The 16533-nt window shown below is 53.1% G+C and overlaps 6 protein-coding genes across 6 annotated transcripts; 2 read left to right on the forward strand and 4 right to left on the reverse strand.

Moving 5' to 3' along the window:
• The first annotated feature begins 349 nt into the window (after positions 1-349).
• On the forward strand, positions 350-1793 carry EV422DRAFT_528937 (pectin lyase fold/virulence factor). The gene has a single exon (XM_053070312.1). It carries the CDS (start codon positions 409-411, stop codon positions 1570-1572), a length of 1164 nt encoding a protein of 387 aa, XP_052925713.1. The 5' UTR covers positions 350-408; the 3' UTR covers positions 1573-1793.
• Positions 1794-1916: 123 nt separating this feature from the next.
• Positions 1917-3653, reverse strand: EV422DRAFT_51562 (26S protease subunit). Its single transcript, XM_053069330.1, has 3 exons — positions 3484-3653; positions 2248-3333; positions 1917-2168 (listed from the first exon to the last, which is right to left on the reverse strand). Exons 1-3 carry the CDS (start codon positions 3532-3534, stop codon positions 2115-2117), a joined length of 1191 nt encoding a protein of 396 aa, XP_052925714.1. The 5' UTR covers positions 3535-3653; the 3' UTR covers positions 1917-2114.
• Positions 3654-6550: 2897 nt separating this feature from the next.
• On the reverse strand, positions 6551-7639 carry EV422DRAFT_550671 (triose-phosphate transporter family-domain-containing protein; the record flags this gene model as incomplete). Its single annotated transcript, XM_053071790.1, has 1 exon — positions 6551-7639. One exon carries the CDS (start codon positions 7637-7639, stop codon positions 6551-6553), a length of 1089 nt encoding a protein of 362 aa, XP_052925715.1.
• Positions 7640-9240: 1601 nt separating this feature from the next.
• Positions 9241-9948, reverse strand: EV422DRAFT_51603 (uncharacterized protein). The gene is made up of 2 exons (XM_053069359.1): positions 9819-9948; positions 9241-9756 (listed from the first exon to the last, which is right to left on the reverse strand). Exons 1-2 carry the CDS (start codon positions 9851-9853, stop codon positions 9402-9404), a joined length of 390 nt encoding a protein of 129 aa, XP_052925716.1. The 5' UTR covers positions 9854-9948; the 3' UTR covers positions 9241-9401.
• Positions 9949-11531: 1583 nt separating this feature from the next.
• Positions 11532-13393, forward strand: EV422DRAFT_51707 (uncharacterized protein). The gene is made up of 3 exons (XM_053069425.1): positions 11532-11749; positions 11812-13085; positions 13147-13393. Exons 2-3 carry the CDS (start codon positions 11897-11899, stop codon positions 13305-13307), a joined length of 1350 nt encoding a protein of 449 aa, XP_052925717.1. The 5' UTR covers positions 11532-11749; positions 11812-11896; the 3' UTR covers positions 13308-13393.
• A 606-nt stretch (positions 13394-13999) lies between these two features.
• Positions 14000-15685, reverse strand: EV422DRAFT_51729 (uncharacterized protein). The gene is made up of 3 exons (XM_053069439.1): positions 14926-15685; positions 14533-14843; positions 14000-14436 (listed from the first exon to the last, which is right to left on the reverse strand). The coding sequence occupies exons 1-3, from the start codon at positions 15565-15567 to the stop codon at positions 14160-14162; spliced, it is 1230 nt and encodes a 409-aa protein (XP_052925718.1). The 5' UTR covers positions 15568-15685; the 3' UTR covers positions 14000-14159.
• Positions 15686-16533: the final 848 nt, after the last annotated feature.

Here is a 16533-nt window from a genome sequence, read left to right on the forward strand (position 1 = left end):
CAGCGAGAAGGGAGATCGGGGGGATGTAGTGTTTATTCTATATGGTGCAAAAAGGCTCGACATACACAGAACGACTTTCTCAATCACTCTGCATCCTTAGTTTCCTATGGATGTTCGAGCTTCTTGCAATGTATACATACTATGTACGTCTTCCTGGAGGAAGATGCTCTGGCTGTCGTTCCAGCAAACGTGAACCTTGAGCTACCGCGCCACAGCCTACCTTCCAGATTCCTTCTACGCTTCTTCAAATGGATTTTGATGCGTATTGCGTCGATCGGTGGATTGTGCGGTGAAGATTGTGCTAATTATGGTTGGATACACCCGCGGTCCCTTGAGTGCGGTTCTGGCTGACCACCGTCCTAACCACAATCGAGACTTGCACAATATGGATGGGCGTCTACGTGCTCCATGGACTTATGGACTCGATGGGGTTTGCGCCACGCTATCGCTCTTTGCAGCCGAAGTATAAAAAGAGCTGCTGCGAGTGCATCTCCTCTCGTCCCCCTCAGATCTCGGAGTGCATCAATCCCCATATACATATCCGAAGCCATGCTCTCCCTCAAGCTCATCTCGGCGGTCCTCCTCGCGACCGCTCAACTCATCTTCGCCGTAACAGTCCCGCCCCCCGACGCGGTAATCGTGTCCCAAAACCCAATCTCAACCTACAAGGGTGCCGTAGCAGCTGTCGGCAACCGCACCGTCTTCCCATCCCTCAGCGCCGCCATCAACTCAACCAACCCCAAACTCGCCGCCTACATCTTCCTCTACCCCGGCACCTACAAAGAGCAAGCCATTATCCGCCGCAAAGCGCCCCTCCGCGTGGTCGGGTACAGCCCAGCCGACACAGACTACCGCGCCAACACGGTCCTCATCACCGCGTCCACCAACGCCATCGTCGTCGGCTCCAACGACAAAAGCGCCACCATCTCCGTCCATAATGACGACACGGTGTTGCAGAACATCAACGTCGAGAACAGCTGGGTGGGCAACCAGGCCATCGCGTTATCCCTGTACGGGGCCCGGATCGGAGTGTATGGGTGTCAGCTGCTCGGGTGGCAGGATACACTGCTCACGAACGACGGGACGCACTTTTTTGGGAAAACCCTCATCGTGGGCGCGGTTGACTACATCTTTGGCCAACGCTCGCGCGCGTTTTTCCAGAAATGCGATATGACATCTTCCCGCAGCGGGTGGGTGACGGCCTCGGGGGTCGACACCGTCAACAACACGGGTGTGTACGTGTTCAACTACTGCACGGTGGGCAAGACCAAGAACGCCGAGGCGACTGCCGAGGGCGGCGTTTACCTCGGCAGGCCGTGGAGGGAGTACGCACACGTCGTGTGGATGAGGTCCAATCTGTCGTCGGTTATTAACCCGGCCGGGTGGGCCAAGTGGGGTGCAACTGATAACCCGGTTCATACGCAGTACTATGAGTATAATAATGTGGGGCCTGGGGCGGACCTTAGCAAGCGAGTCAACTTTTCGCGGACTTTGACCATTGCAGAAGCGAAGAAGTATGAGATTGCGAATGTTTTGGGGACGCCTGCTTGGTGGGAGACGAGGTATCAGTGAGTAGCATAGATAGTGTAGGACCCTATGTAGCTGGGCAACGTCGCGCAGGATTTCCGTGTAGGTTGCGTGGGGTTAGCACACAATTCTAATTTATGCTCTAATGCATCCTTGCCGTGAGTACAATTGCTCGAAAACGCATCGCTTGGAAGCACAGGCCTCTCTACCTCGAACTCCCAGAACGCCCGATCAAGTGGCCCGGCGTGCGGAGTTTGTGGTGTGGGTCAGTAACATAACGCGTCCTCTTGGTCAACATCGAATTCCTCGATCTGCAATATCAGCCAAGCTGCCCGTTACAGGCATTCCATCGGTTCCGCGCTCACGACAATGCAACAAGACAACCATGTATCCTGTTCAACTGATCCAAATGAAGGGCATAACGAGACGGGCACGCCGCATATGCCATGCGTCGAAAACGGGAAATTGAGCAGGATACAGCAATTCATGTTTATTCTGATCAACAAGACAGCGGGGTGAAGCTTGCCGCAGCAATACACTAGGAGAACTAGGCCGCGTAGCCATTGTGCATCTAGGCGTAGCATGGATCACTTGAACAGCTTCTTGATACTCATGTTCTGCTCCGAGTCCTTCTTCAGGACCTGCAAACGTAAAGAGTAGTGTATATTGTGGTGAGTCCAGCCGTCCATCGCCAACAACGGAGAGAAAGCGGATCCATACCTTTGCAACAGCCATTTCAAAGTCCTCCTGTGTGACGTGCACCCTCCTCTCACGAAGAGCGTACATTCCCGCTTCCGTACATATACCCTTAACCTCCGCACCGCTCGCCCCACCCGTCTTCTCAGCAATCTTCCGCAGGTTGATGCCTCGCGTCATGTTCATTTTCCTGCTGTGGATCTTCAGAATGTCCGTTCGCGCCGCTTCGTTCGGTGGCGGGAACTCAATCTTCCTGTCGATACGGCCGGGTCGGAGGAGGGCTGAGTCAAGGATATCGATACGGTTGGTGGCCATGATAACTTTGATGCTTTGGGTGGCTTCGAAACCGTCAAGCTGATTCAGCAGTTCCAACATCGTGCGCTGCACTTCCGAGTCGCCTCCGCCGCTGCCTCCGCCCTCGATACGGCTAGATCCGATGGAATCGATTTCGTCCATGAAGATGATGGACGGAGCGTGCTCGCGAGCCATCACGAAGAGCTCACGCACCATTCGACTTCCTTCTCCAATGTACTTTTGCACCAATTCGGAACCGCTGACTCGGATAAATCGACAGTCGGTGTGGTGGGCTACGGCTCTCGCGAGGAGAGTCTTGCCCGTCCCTGGAGGCCCGTACAGTAGCACTCCTTTGGGCTGTGCAATACCGAGCGCGTCGAAGAGCTCTGGGTGTTTCACGGGAAGCTCGATGACCTCCTTAATCTCTTTGATCTGGTTCTCGAGACCTCCAATCATCTCGTACGTCGAGTCGGGCACCTTCTCCACCATCATCAGACTGACCAGAGGATCCACCTTGTTTGGCAGGATCTTGTGCAGTTGGTAACTATCATGCCTCAAAGCCACACGCACGGTTGGGGTCAGCTCTGCAATGTCGATCGAGGGATTGATGTCTACAACGTATTTTCCTTCCGGCTGCACTTTGACGAGGATTTTCGTTTTGCCCATGAGCTTGACGACTTCGCCAACATAGGAACCGGGTTCTTGCAGAAGTTGAAGTTCCTCGCGTAGAAGACGGACTTTTGTGTTCAACTGGTTACGCTGCGCTTCGAGACGGCGTAGATTTTGGCTCATATGAGAAGCCTTCGTTTCCAGCTCCTATATATAAAGTAGCGTGAGAATTGTGATGAGTGGATGTTGGACACGCGAAAGATCGGGCCATGCCCATGCAAATCTTGTGGGCAGAAACCCATTTCCCACCGCTACGAGCATCTATCGAGGAATTCTCTGAGCTATGGGCGCACGTACCTCGATCTTGTTTTTGTAATAGGACTTTATGCCCTCTGATGACTTGACCATCTTTGCGATTTGTCACTGATTTATGTGGATGAAAGAGTGCAGAACCGGGAATCCGGTGGGGTTGAGAGTGATGAGTCTTTCGTGGGGTGCTCCTAGAGGCGAAAGCTTTCGAGCAAGCGACGCTCAGGTATACTGTATATTCGAAACCCTTTGCGTATGAGAGGGACTGAGTGGCCGGCCCTGTCTGTCTGGCGTATGGTGGGACTTTGGGTAATTTTGTCCAAGTTGCTCGCCAGAGACTAGACGCGACTGCTCGCGCGCTGATGGAAGAGCAAACGACGACATTGCCACGCCCGCCCACTGGTTCTGAACTCAACGAGCTTGCCTGTACTTAGCCCAGGCTTTTGCGAAACCCTCGTCGGGATAGAGCAAGTTTTCAGCCCTTCAATCGACTCCATCAACGGAACTCTTGGGTCACCGTCTGAACATATCTTACTCCTTTGAGTTATTCGACATTCGACCAGGGGGGGCAGAACTTTCAAAGATTTGTTCGACCAGGGGGGGCAGAACTTTCAAAGATTTGTTGGAACTCGATTGAAACCTGCATGGCTAAAGAGGACGGTGGGATTACTAGATCTCCACGTTACCAAGCGTTTCAAGCATGCTGGAGTCCGAGGGTGGGAACCTCGCCGCCAAACTTGGCTTAGGCGTTCCGAATATGCGGCTGTTTGCCTGAGGGCGGTATGGATGTATGTACTTGGGTTGAACGGGCGTAGCGATATACAATTTCGCGATCAAACCCCCGGACGAACTGGCATTTCCGTGGGGAAGGCTCTTTCTGAACTTCACTTGGTTGAATCCTTACTTTGTGGACCTGTTGCGGCAGGAAATCGACCTGATCTCAGCGCAAGTAATGGGGGCAGTGCATAGATCGGGTTCGTTCACCAGGAACGTTATCGACATATGTGGGCTGAGAAAAATGCTGCACCACCGATGCAGTCATGTTTTCCGCTCCATATGCTATCCTGACATTCTACCTAACCACAAAACTTTGCGAGAACTCGCCGCTCTGATCGTCACAGTCCTGTATTCAAAGACGCCAATCGCAGTATCGTAAATGTGCCGTCCTGCGGCATAAATTACCGAAACCGAGGCCACGTTATTCCTAAAACAGGCCAGGGAGGCCACGGGGTATGCATAGGGGTATCTCAAGCCAATTACAGATTTCTTTCGAGAAAGACGCTAGTCTGGCGGGTCACACGCTATTCTACCAAGGGGAGTGTTGATCTGTTTGCCATCCGCACGGTTTCGTCGCAATGACATCCCGGCCCTGGGCCGGCTCGCGAATGTCTTTTTCGGGTCGAAGCGGAGCATGCCATCGTCGTCGGACTAGCTCATCGTTCACGAGTCGGAGAACTTCGGATTTTCGTATCGCGGAAATTGTATTGCAAGAAGGATTTCGATTTGCGGTCGGGGTTTCAAGCAAGATGCAAAGAATGCACCGACTTTCTCCAAGCCTCCACAGCAAGCCGCGCCGTGATGAGCGCCGCAGTCATCGTCCCGTTGACAGTGTAGACGATGGCTTTTTTAACTGGGTTGGGCATGTGCGCTGACATTTTGCTCCTTTGTTGATGAGGTTCGGCGTAGTTAGGGTGTTTGGATGTGGTGCTTCAGTTTGAGTAAATGCTGATTAGGGTTGTTGGTGGTGGAGTGGTTTGTCTCCATGATATGATACTTTGGTGGTGGTGAGGGTAACCCAGTATCAAGAGAAGGGGACTTGGAGATCCTCTAAGCGCTTTTATACTTGAATTCCAGCCCGTTCCCAGATTTGCATACGTACCAGAAAACACTTGCGGCACTCGGGAAGCCCCCTCATCCCTCGTGCTTTAGCAACAACCCTTCAAGGTAGATACTAGACATACACTAGACAAAAAAAAATAAAAGCCGGCACGACGCCCGCAACGTGTGGGCGGATCGGAATCGGAGGGCAGGAAGCGAAAAGTCATCAATTTCAGCCTCGGGTGTCCGAGAGAGTCCGCGTGTCCGATTGTCGGAGGCTCTTGCCGCCGTGGAGGCTCCGAGACGCGCGCGGCTGACATAAGCGCGTTTTGACGTGTTACTTCTTTGCGTGCAGCATTTAGACATTGCCTGTCGGTAGATATGACTTGAACACTACAGGTCTTAGCGCATTGGAGAACAAAAGGCATCATCGACTTAGGTGATCACACCTGACGACAGGACGAAAGGATGTGCCCCTCCGTCCCTGTACTGAAGTACTCGAGAGCAATTGGTTGGACGGGAGTTACAGCACAGGATGTTACCTCCCCGTAGCTGCCGCAGCTTGGTCCAGAATAACAACGCGCCCCCCTCGAGGCCGGCACTTGCATACTTTCGTGAAGGTTGTCTCTTTTGAAGCTTGTCATCACTTTGCAATGGGTTTCAGGAGAATTGGGAACGACCATTCTGTAGCACGAGAGAAACCGGACGGGGTCGCCTTTCTGAACAACAGAGATAAGCTGCCTATCGCATTTTTTGAAGGGCCGAGACCGGTAGCAAAAAAGGCAAGCGGGCCGCTGGCTTGACAAAGATCATTTGGAACCTCACGTCTATACAGCCCCATGCACGCAAGTTGTTCATTACCAGCAACCACCGCGTTCCAGAAGACTTCTGAACGTATGGCGTTCAGTGCATCAACCTCCAGAGCGTTTTCTGTGTGATGCACTTAGCGGGGTGTAGAGCGTTCCAGCGCACTTGGGCATGTTCAAGCACGAAAGAGAAGTTACCGAATCGTTCCTCCACAATGATTCACGTGGAGAGCCATCGTTTCCTCCCGCAAGCCCGAAGCTCTCCAGGTGTCGTAGCACAGCAACCCTCAGCGACAAAAATGCGAGTCCAAAATCGATAAATTAGGGATGTACCAAGAGCGATTATGATTTATGGGTGTGCAAGAAGGTTGACTCTACATCCACAGCACGAGAGAAGGGGTAATCTGTCCAATAGTGCACGCCATTGGCTTTCCTAGCCTTCGCACCAAATACAGGATGTCCCGTGACGGATAACGGAAGAAGCATAGCCCTCACTTAGGCAACAAGAGTATCTTCCTCCGTCTCCTCGCAGCAGCATTTGTCGCCGCATTCGTCGGGTGAATAACCGCATCCTTCTCCTCCACCGTCCGCTTCGCGCCCTGGTATATCCAAAGTCCCAAAAACGTGATCGCAATCCCCAACCCCTGCCGCGCATCCACATGCTGTCCGAACCACACAATCGATGCGCAAATGACAAAGATGCGTTTGACGAGGGATGCGACCGAGTAGGTGACGGGCGAGACGAGGGAGAGGAGGTGGAAGGCGATGATGTTTTGAAAGAAGTGAGTCAGGCCGTTGAGGATGAAGAGGATGAGGAGCGGGTGGCCTGATGCTGCTTGTGGGTGGGTTGTTGGTGGTGGTGGCGATGCGGCTGAGAGGAGGTGGATGACGGAGGATGCGTCGGAGGAGAGCCAGAGGGGGAACATGCCGAGGAAGGCGAGGCCGCTGGAGTAGAAGAGGAGGTTGAGTTTGTCGAGTGGTTGGAAGTCGGGTGACTGCGTTGAAGCGGTGGTTGTGGGAAGCGGGTCTGCTTTCTGGACAGCGGAAGCGACGAACAGATCCTTCGTGTACATGTTCTGCACGACAAAGATGAGCGTTGATGTTAACGCGCAGAGGAAGCCAAACACGTTAAATGTCAGTTCTGAGATGCACACCAGCATGACGCCGAAGGTGAGTGGCATCAGAGCTAGGTAGACCTTCAAGGGGTAGTTGATGTTGTAGAATAGGCGGTAAAGCGCCACGGTGAACAGCGGCGACAGCGCTTTGATGGTGTGCGCGAAACTGACTGGGACTCGCGAGATGGCCAAACTCGAAAAGACATGCCCGAAAATTTGGAAGGCAGCCATCGGCGAAACGGACTTTACGAGCGTCCAGGATGGCGGGCGTAATTTCATGTGGCCGCTGCTATCACTCGTGGACGCCCCTCCCTTTGCCATGGGCGTGAGATTTAGCAGACTCGACAAAAAGCACAGCCCGGCGACGAATCCAAACTGGACATAGGTCAGCGTCACGGGGTATTTGAATTGATTCAGGATTTGTTTGCCGGTTGTGTTCGTCAATGCCGAGGAGGCATACCACATTGCGCACAGCGCGCAGAATTTGAGTGTTGCGCGTGGAATGCGAAACACTCGTGTGATAGCTGCAGGGCATATTCGTGTTCCGGCGGGGGATTTATGGCTATGGCTATTCCGCCGTGGGTGGTGGTGGTGATTTTGTGATGGCTCAGGTCTGGGATATGGCGACTTAGGTGCGTGCTTTGTGGGTGTGAGTGGCATGTGATAGGATGCGGACGATTCGTACGCCACAACGGACGGTATGCGGATAGTGGGATTAGACGCGGTGGAAGGCATGGCTGGCCCGTTCTTCGTATGTTGACCGTCGAAAAGCTGTTCTGGCGTCTGCGGAATTGGGTCGTCTTCCTGTACTGCGTCGGAGTTGAATTCAACGAGCTCACTGCCTACCGCTCCGGCACAAATTTCGGGCCGTGTCTCCGAAGGCTCCTGCCCGTACTCTCCCGGATACTCAGCTTCCAAGCGCCGTTGTTGTGATGGTTGTTTGTCGTGTCGATAAGCCGAGATGCCCAAGTCTCGCGAAAGGAGGGGAAAAGAGCGGCTGTGGCGCAATGGCGATAAAAATAACGGCCCGATGACTTCTGCGGAAGGAGGCGCGGTGGTCGGCGGAAGGGCGGCGGGCGAGGCCGGCGGGGTGAGCGAGACAACCGAGTGCGGTGGCGATCTCTTCGAGAGCGATGGAGGTGTTAGCGCGGTGTGTGAGTGTGGTGGCGGCTGCAGTCCAGATGCAACGGTCTCCTTGTTGACATGGAGCCGATGATTGCCGCTAAATTCGCTCTCCCTGACTGCGCGTCTTCCTTCTTCTCGTTCCAACGACGACAACGGCGACAGCATGATATGCATTGGATGCACAGAGTATGCACTGGCTTACACTGACAACAGCGTCAGAGTATAGATCCGGAGTGCCTTCAGGAAAAAACCTGGCGATTGAAGGTATAAATACAAGGCTGGTAAGCTCGGTTGTCGCCGAAGTCGTCGGCCGTGGTGTTGTACGCTCCCAACCCGAAACAAACGTGCTACGAAGCTTGCATCTACATCCGGTTTGAGGCCAATATCTGCCTACCTTCGATGAATCTATAAGCTTCCCTAGACCAAACAATACGTACGAGAAAAAGAACGTTGCGCATGCGAATCCCATTGGATGGAAAACAGGAAGATACGGACACTCCGCCCATGCAGAGCCAATGGAAAACGTATGGGGGAAAGCATTCTTTCCCTCGTGCATGACGGAATGCGTGCGGATGTTGATCGAACAGATAAGGAAGCTTGCGGCAGTCTGCACTTTAATCCCTTCGCCGTCTGGTGGCCCGAAGGGGGTGAAAAGGGGGCTTGAGAGACGGTGAAAAACCTGTCAATTGTCAAGGTTGACCTCACGCGTCAAAATGCCTTTTCCTGCCGCGTCCCATTTCCGTGCTCACCAACCATGGATGCGCTCAGGTCGTCGAGGTAGAAAGGAATGAATTGAAACTTGGGGCCAAGCAAAGGATTTCTAGCTATCGGGCACACACACAACTCTACGCTATTCGGAAGGGCCGTGGTCTAGATGTTTATTTATCCGGAGTCTATGTAGCATATATCTAATCTATGGGGAAGGGCTCGGGTTGTGTTTCGCAATGCAGCCGTTATGGTCGATACCTAACCGTCATGCATATGGCGAGGGTTGATATCAATGCGATGGTGTAGCTGCAGCCGCGATGTCGGTAGTTGAGATCAGAAGTGGGGGTTTGTACATGCGATGCCGTCTTTCGGGAAGGAACGTTCTATCTGCCGCCTACTTCGGGCAGATATAAAAGAACAACTTGGCCGCCTGCCACGCCGTGCACTGGCTGTTACACCTATCCGCCGAGCAAAACACATACAAGTTCGGCTGGTTAGCCACCAGCCGGCCCGCATCGACGTCCTTATTGCATTGGCAGTAGCAGCGCTTGCAGCACGAGTAGCAGCCCTTTCGGCGTTCGAGGGTGTTGCGGGTCTCGAGACCGGTGTGGGTCGGGGTGGCGGATGTGGGGGTTGCGAGGGCGAGGAGGGTCACTAGGAGGGTGAGGGTGAGGAGGAGGAGGGGGGTTGAGGGGCGGCGGGCCATGTTTGCTTGCGATTTGCGGTGGGTGTTTCGAGGTGGGTTTTGCCTATTGCTTTGTTGCTGTTGCGCTTGTGACGATGAAAACGAAGGGAGTCCGACCAAACCCACCGTTTATAAATAACCCTCGTTCCTCTGACCAGCATCTGCGACCTCCCCTCCGCAAGACTTGCGAACAAGCCGTCTCCAATTCGACCAACGCATCCTTCATTGCCGCTAAATTCAGATCGAGCACCATGACGTTGCGGACCCCAGTCAAGGTCATCGTGTCTCAAAGAATGACACACAGACGACTCGCAAACGCAGACGACAGGCAACCACACAGACGACTCGGGGTCATAAAGCGGGTCCTGGTGCTGAGATCACAGAATCTCCTTCCGCCACACGCGTTTGTCGGGGTCCAAACGCGTCGGTAAGACCCGTCGTACTGTACGTTCTCGAGAAAGAAAGGGAACATGATTGGGACAGACGCCGGCAAACACGAGAGGCGGGTCGGAATCTCATTGATATGAAACCTGAGGCACCGAACGGAATGATGACTTGAATGTCCCATGGCGCAGAGCGTTTTCATTTCCGCGCGCTGGATTCATAAATATGGCGACTTTTGATATCGTCTCCCTCTTTCAAATAGATAGATGGGATGTGGTCGCATGTCCTGGCGCTGAAATCGCTGATCATTAATTTCCGATTTTTCACCGAGGATGCTTCTCGCGTTCTCTGAAGAGCCGAGCCTGTCGGTGCCTCACGTTCGCCAAACTGTCGGTCTGGTTGGGCCCCGAGTTCTCTCCTTGTTGAAAACGCCGTCGTCCCAAGCTGTCTCGTTATTCACCCTTCTTTATCCCCGAGCTGTGTCCTGGTCATCGCCATTATCCCGGGTTGTCTCCTTCTTTACATTGCGGTTCCCCGAGCTGTCCCCTGCTGGGTACGCGCAAGCCACATGCTTATATAAGGGTGAAATAGTTGAGGCGTGCGCGCCAAGCCACTTTTACACGTCACGCGTCTCGGCATGACATGGATCCCGCCTGGGGTGTTTCTGGGTGGGGGTGAATTTGACAATTGATACTCGAAACGGAGATCCAGAAGAGACTCCATACTACGTACTTAATGGTAAGATCACAGTCACTTCCATCATCTGAGAGCAATCCATTTGCATAGGAGCAGCAACTTGCATGTGCAGTCCAAGTTAGGCACTCTTACATAAATTTGGTATCCGTCTCCCTTGGCATATGAACGCCGTTGGAAGGTGTCAGAGAGGGAGGGGTTCCTGTCAATAAGGCGCGCACGGAGAGTGGATGGAACGAGCGTCCCGTGGCACAGTCACTGGTCGCCCTTGATTTATGGGGAGAGCAGACTACGCGTCCTTGTGACAATCCTCCACGTATCTCCATCCATCGTTTTCCACACACCTCCACCTTTGCAGAAGCAATCCATCTCGTTTCCACACTATCGCTCCACTGCTCTCTGCGTATCTTTCTCAGACGACAGGTTGAGCGTAGGAGAACCATCTGAGCAGCGTACATCGATTTTTTTTGTGTCAGCAGTATAGCCGAGACGGAGAAACCGAGCGCCTCGGAAACCTTTCCAACCTCTTCAACTTGCGAGAACCGCCCTTGATCTCTGCTTTCGTTACAAATCACCCATCATTGACCCCAAACGATAGCTTCATCCGTACACCGCATCCGGATATATTGGCCAAAATCGAAACGTCGTTGATCTTCTATTCAATACTACTCTGGGAAGGTCGCCACGGCACTGGTCGACACCCATCCTTCTTCCACTTTTGAAAACCTGCCGAACCCAAGGCGGGTGCACCAACTCACAATCAACATCATGACCGAACCTCTGCTCATCAAAGCGATCTACACCCGCAGCGTCCGGGTCATCTCCGTTGATGATCCGCCCGCGGTCGCCGCCAAAGATGCCCTGTTGCGCATGATCGGCGCGCGATTCGGGATCAACGATACGGAGAATGTGAAGCTTGTTGTTGAGGAGGAGACGGTTGGGAGGAGGGATCAGAAAGTTTTGGGTAGCGATGCGTGAGTGTGAGGTTATGATTGGGAATATTCTGCTGAATCTGACCTTCTGAACCCTTCGTTATTTCCAGCGAGATCTCCACCTACATTCAAAACGCACAAAGCAGCGGCCGTCCGCTCCGAATCGCCCTCATCGACAGAAACGACGAGACCGACATGGAGCTGGACGTAGACCGCAAGTCGGACGCGGGCTCCGACAGCTCTACCGAATTCTTCGTCGTCACCGACGAGCATTACGCGCAATCCCTTCCCGACGGCGACGAAGAAAAGACCCCGGCCGTTGATGAAACTGACGAGTTCGAGCAGCGGGGCAGCGAAATGGTCGTCGTGGTCGAACAGCAGTTGCATGTTAATAGCAACCTTTCGGGTGATGAGTCTGCGGTGCTTATGGAGGAGATGAGCCCGGATCATTCGGTGATGGACTTGAATAGGTCCTGCCTTGATATAAGCAGCGTGGCTTCGTCTGTTGAACATGTTGATGACAACGCTCTTGATGGGGAGGTGAAGGAGGCGGTGATGGAGGATGCGGCGGACGATATGATTTATCGCATTGGCATTATGCAACTTGCCCCCGAGCGAGTCGACAGCGGGGCCCATTTGGTCGATGCCAAGGCCGAGAAGCCCGAGGAGGTCGAGATCAAAAAGGAGGAAGAAGATACCGTGGCGGGCGTCAAGAAAGAAGAAGACACCACAGCCGACGACTCCGCATCGTCCCCTCCGCCCAATTCAAATGAAAATCAAGAGACCTACGAATCTTTCGTCGGGTCGGTCGAACCCATGATCAACGACCTCTTGACCAAACTCGAGAGCCGCCCGGAGTACATCCCGCGCATGTTGGAGCGATTTGGGCAATCGTTGCAGACCAGGAACTGGGGGTTGACTATCATCGACGATTCGGGTGCTGTCAACAGTACCCGCACCGTGCGCGGTCGCGATTTCGTTGGACCGCCGCCGGCCGAGCCTGAAGAAACACCCACCGCAACCTCCTCGTTCCCGGGCGGTCCCAGCACCGCCGCCCACGAGCCCTCACCCACCACCCACCGCCACCAACCCCCACCCCCTTTCAAATGGCGCAACGTAATCTGCGACGGCTGCGAAACGCGCAACATCTCCGGCCCACGCTTCAAATGCGGCACCTGCCCCGACCTCGACCTCTGCGAGCGCTGCCACGCGGATAAGGGCGTCGTCGACATGGTGACGGTTACCCACCGCGATCATGAAGATCGCCATGCGTTTGTGAGGTATGAGGATGATACGGATCTGTGGATTGGGATTACGTGTGATGGGTGTGGGAGGAGGGCGTTTGAGGGGGAGAGGTTTAGGTGTGAGGAGTGTGCTGATTTTGGTAAGTCAATCCACTCAAAACCTCACAGCCCGTTACCCATTTCACTAAATATAATCAACAGATTTCTGCGCAACCTGCCGCGCAACCGCCCTCCACATCCCCTGGCACAGCTTCCGCCGTCTGTCCCACCCGTCCGTCCTTCCGCACCGTCGACACAACCGCCGTCACTCACGTCGTTCGTCTGCTACACCGCACCTGACGGCTTTGCTCAGCTCCGAGTAGGGGCGTGAGCCGGTGAATATACCCTTCTTCTCGCCGGCCCAGCAACGGAGATCTGTTCAGTTCGATCTATGTGTTCTTCGCCATTTCTTGTGTCAAGAATCGGATCAGTGTTTCTTTTTGCATTTCTATCAAACGCCTGATATCAACCCTTGGTATCCCGAATCACTTCTCGATGCGCATCTCAATTTGTACCTCACCAATCTCTCTCTCTCTCAAAAGAAGGGTTGAGGAGAAATGTGGTTCTGTAGTTCCTGTATTTTGTCTCCCGTTTTTTTTTGTATCTGAGGCATCTCGAATGTCCCGAAAGCACCCGTCATTTTCATGTTCTGTAAATGTATACCTTCTCTTTGAATGTCATTGGGGTTTTTGGTATCGCATGATTTTGGGCGCTTTGTATGGGGGTTTGCACCACAGGCGAGTGCTTGGAATATTCGGTGAAGTCGATGATTCCAAACACCCATTGCACAAAGTTCAGAGGCCACATTTCTCACCCGAATCTTGGTCAAATCTCACATTTCATTTGTTTACATAGAAACTCTATATACCAAGGGTGAAGAAAAGAATAACATAAAAAAGTGTGTTGGCATCGATGAAAGGGGTACGGAGGCAAAGGCGGAGTGGTGTAACGAGGGAGCAAGCTGGAACAAGATTAAGAAAAAGAACTAAACACACAAGTACAAAGGGGAGGGATCGGGTTGAGACGACAAAATGGGGAAAAGAGTGACGGCTTCCGATTCCCTCCGTTGCGCTCACGGCAGATCCCACACGAGATCAAAAACGCCCCCGTTTTCCCGAACCGACTTTCTTATGCCTTCCGCAACCTTCCGTGCATTTCAGCTTTGCCTTTTAACTCTACTGCTGAGCGCACTGGACTTGTGGGCCGTGACCCTCGTCCATATCATCTTCACCGCCGCCGTTCATGTGATTCGCGCGCGCGTGTTGTTGCATTGGGTCGACGGCGGAGAGCACGACTTCCTCAATTTCTTTGCCCTTGACCGGTTCGACGGGTTTGCGGGGTGGCAGGGCGGCTTCGATCATGGCGAATTTGGACTGGTCGGCCCAATGTGGTTGTGGGAACTCGAGTTTGAAGGTAACGTACAGGTTGCCCTTGTCGAATGGGCGCTTGTATCTATTAAGTTGGCAGAAGAGTTTCGAGAGAGAGGCATGAGAATTTCCAAATCCCAACGGCAATCTCAAAACTAGAGCTTGCAGTTGATCTACTTACCCAGGCATACCCTCGCCTGTGATGACCTTTGTATCTCCAGGTTTGATGACTTCTCCTGGCAGGATGTTGACGAGTAGAACGCGGTCATCGAGGTGGGGAATAGTGAATTGTCCTCCGACCAACGCCGTGGCAAGGTCGATGGTTTGCTCGATGTAAAGGTCATCGCCCTTACGACTGAATCTGGGGTGCTGTTTTTCCTCGATGACGATGATGACGTCGCCAGGGATGACGCCAGGTGCTTGGTCGCCCTCTCCGGTGAATGTGATCTTTTGTCCATCAACCATACCCTTGTCGATAAAGACTTCGAGAATCTAGAATTTCATGATCAGAGTGAATACAGGTCGGTATGTGGGTATTGCAACCGCAAAACGCTGCGTTTGACTATATGCATACCTTACGCTCGGGCACGATCTTTTTTCCATTACAACCTTTGCAGCGGTCCTTTTCCCGAATGATTTCCCCCTCTCCCTGGCACTCGGAACATGTTTGCTGCATTTGTTGAATCATAGGCCCGATTTGCCTCATGATAACCTTGAAACCGCGTCCTTGACAACCACCACATTTCTTGACGGCGCCCTCCTTTCCACCCTTCCCATCGCATTTCGGGCAGTTGACCTGCTTTTGCAGCGCAAGCTTTGACACCTTGCCCTTGTACAGATCTTCCAGCGATACTTTGAGAGCGTGAGCCATGTCCTTTCCTTTGAGTGGACCTTGAGGGCGCTGGCGACCGCCACCTCCACCGAAGAAACCGCCACCGCCGCCAAAGAGGTGCGAGAAGAGGTCCTCAGGCGACATGCCCGGACCTCCTCCCTCGCCTGACAGACCTTCCTCTCCATAGCGGTCGTACACTTTCCTCTTATGCTCGTCGGATAGGATTTCGTATGCGTGGGAGATATCCTTGAATTTATCTCCGGCGTCTGGGTTCTTGTCAGGGTGGAACTTTAGTGCGAGCTTGCGGTACGCCTTTTTCAGATCGGCTTCGGAGGCATCTGGAGAGCACTCTAACAGATCATAGTATTTCGTTTCCTTGACCATGTTGATCGATAGTGATCTCTGAAAATTGGTTTATGCGACTGGTGAGAACTTTCGGCGATCAGATCAGCCGAGATGGCAGAGTCGAAAACGCGGGTAGGCTTTTCGAGGATAAGAGTTGGTGCTCAGCGAAACTGTGTTCTGTACTAATGTGCAGCTGTTTGATATGAAACCGAGACTGACAGGTGAGTGCGGATTCTGAGAGTCGCGAAGTTTTCTCCACTCAGTATTATGCGAATCGTCCGAGGCTCAGTACCCTCGGCTTAACAGAAGATATGATAGCCACCGCCCCACAGCTGCATGCCACGATAACGTATTTGTAATCCAACGCGGACCTTCTGCGTGTTTCCCGCACAGGACGCGAATACAACTCCGCCTAACCCTGTGCTGTTGTGCTGAGCAACGGCTCCAGGTGTCGGAGATCACTCGTCTACGAGGAAGGAGGGGGAGGCGAGGACAGTGACACTTACGTTGACTTTCCGTGATATGCAACGACTGTCGATGCGCCCTTGAGGTTTGCTTTGTGTATTCGCGGGAGTCCAGCGAGGTTTTAGGGCCCAGCCTGGTACTTTATGGTGCGAAGAAAAGCTGTTTGAGGAATATGTGCTGCTGCTTAGAAGACTTGCGATTGATTCGTGCCTCTGCGCTGTCCGGGCATTTAATTATTTATCTCGCATTTCAGTGATGAGAGAAGACTGCCGGTTCTAAACATGTCGCTAATCAATCTCCAATCATCCCTATCATCCGTCATTTAGCGACGGCCACATTCACATGTCTCAAACTAAGTCGTCCTTTCCCAAGGAAACTCGCCGGCCCCCACCTCTGCCTATTCCATATATCAGGTAGTCGCTCAAATTCCTAGCGCGTAAGGACATAAGGTACAGAAGGCGGCAGAAGAGCCTGGAAGTGCACGGAGCCACAGAGACGACGGAGTTGCGGGGAAAGCAGACGGTTCACCCACAACAGTCC

This window comes from Fimicolochytrium jonesii (assembly GCF_025526975.1).
Source record: "Fimicolochytrium jonesii strain JEL569 chromosome Unknown EV422scaffold_11, whole genome shotgun sequence".
Classification (NCBI taxonomy): domain Eukaryota; kingdom Fungi; phylum Chytridiomycota; class Chytridiomycetes; order Spizellomycetales; family Powellomycetaceae; genus Fimicolochytrium; species Fimicolochytrium jonesii.

Bases quoted from the DNA above. Each gene is read 5' to 3' on its own strand.
- EV422DRAFT_51729 (XM_053069439.1), bottom strand. From the start codon at position 15,567: ATGGTCAAGGAAACGAAATACTATGATCTGTTAGAGTGCTCTCCAGAT. The intron at 14,844-14,925 runs GTATGCATATAG...ATGAAATTCTAG, and splicing joins AGATCGTGCCCGAGCGTAAG to ATTCTCGAAGTCTTTATCGA. The intron at 14,437-14,532 runs GTAAGTAGATCA...CCAACTTAATAG, and splicing joins ACAGGCGAGGGTATGCCTGG to ATACAAGCGCCCATTCGACA.
- EV422DRAFT_51562 (XM_053069330.1), bottom strand. From the start codon at position 3,534: ATGGTCAAGTCATCAGAGGGCATAAAGTCCTATTACAAAAACAAGATC. The intron at 3,334-3,483 runs GTACGTGCGCCC...CTTTATATATAG, and splicing joins ATTACAAAAACAAGATCGAG to GAGCTGGAAACGAAGGCTTC. The intron at 2,169-2,247 runs GTATGGATCCGC...TTACGTTTGCAG, and splicing joins TTGAAATGGCTGTTGCAAAG to GTCCTGAAGAAGGACTCGGA.
- EV422DRAFT_51707 (XM_053069425.1), top strand. From the start codon at position 11,897: ATGGAGCTGGACGTAGACCGCAAGTCGGACGCGGGCTCCGACAGCTCT. The intron at 13,086-13,146 runs GTAAGTCAATCC...TATAATCAACAG, and splicing joins TGAGGAGTGTGCTGATTTTG to ATTTCTGCGCAACCTGCCGC.
- EV422DRAFT_51603 (XM_053069359.1), bottom strand. From the start codon at position 9,853: ATGCTGGTCAGAGGAACGAGGGTTATTTATAAACG. The intron at 9,757-9,818 runs GTGGGTTTGGTC...ACAAAGCAATAG, and splicing joins ACGAGGGTTATTTATAAACG to GCAAAACCCACCTCGAAACA.
- EV422DRAFT_528937 (XM_053070312.1), top strand. From the start codon at position 409: ATGGACTTATGGACTCGATGGGGTTTGCGCCACGCTATCGCTCTTTGC.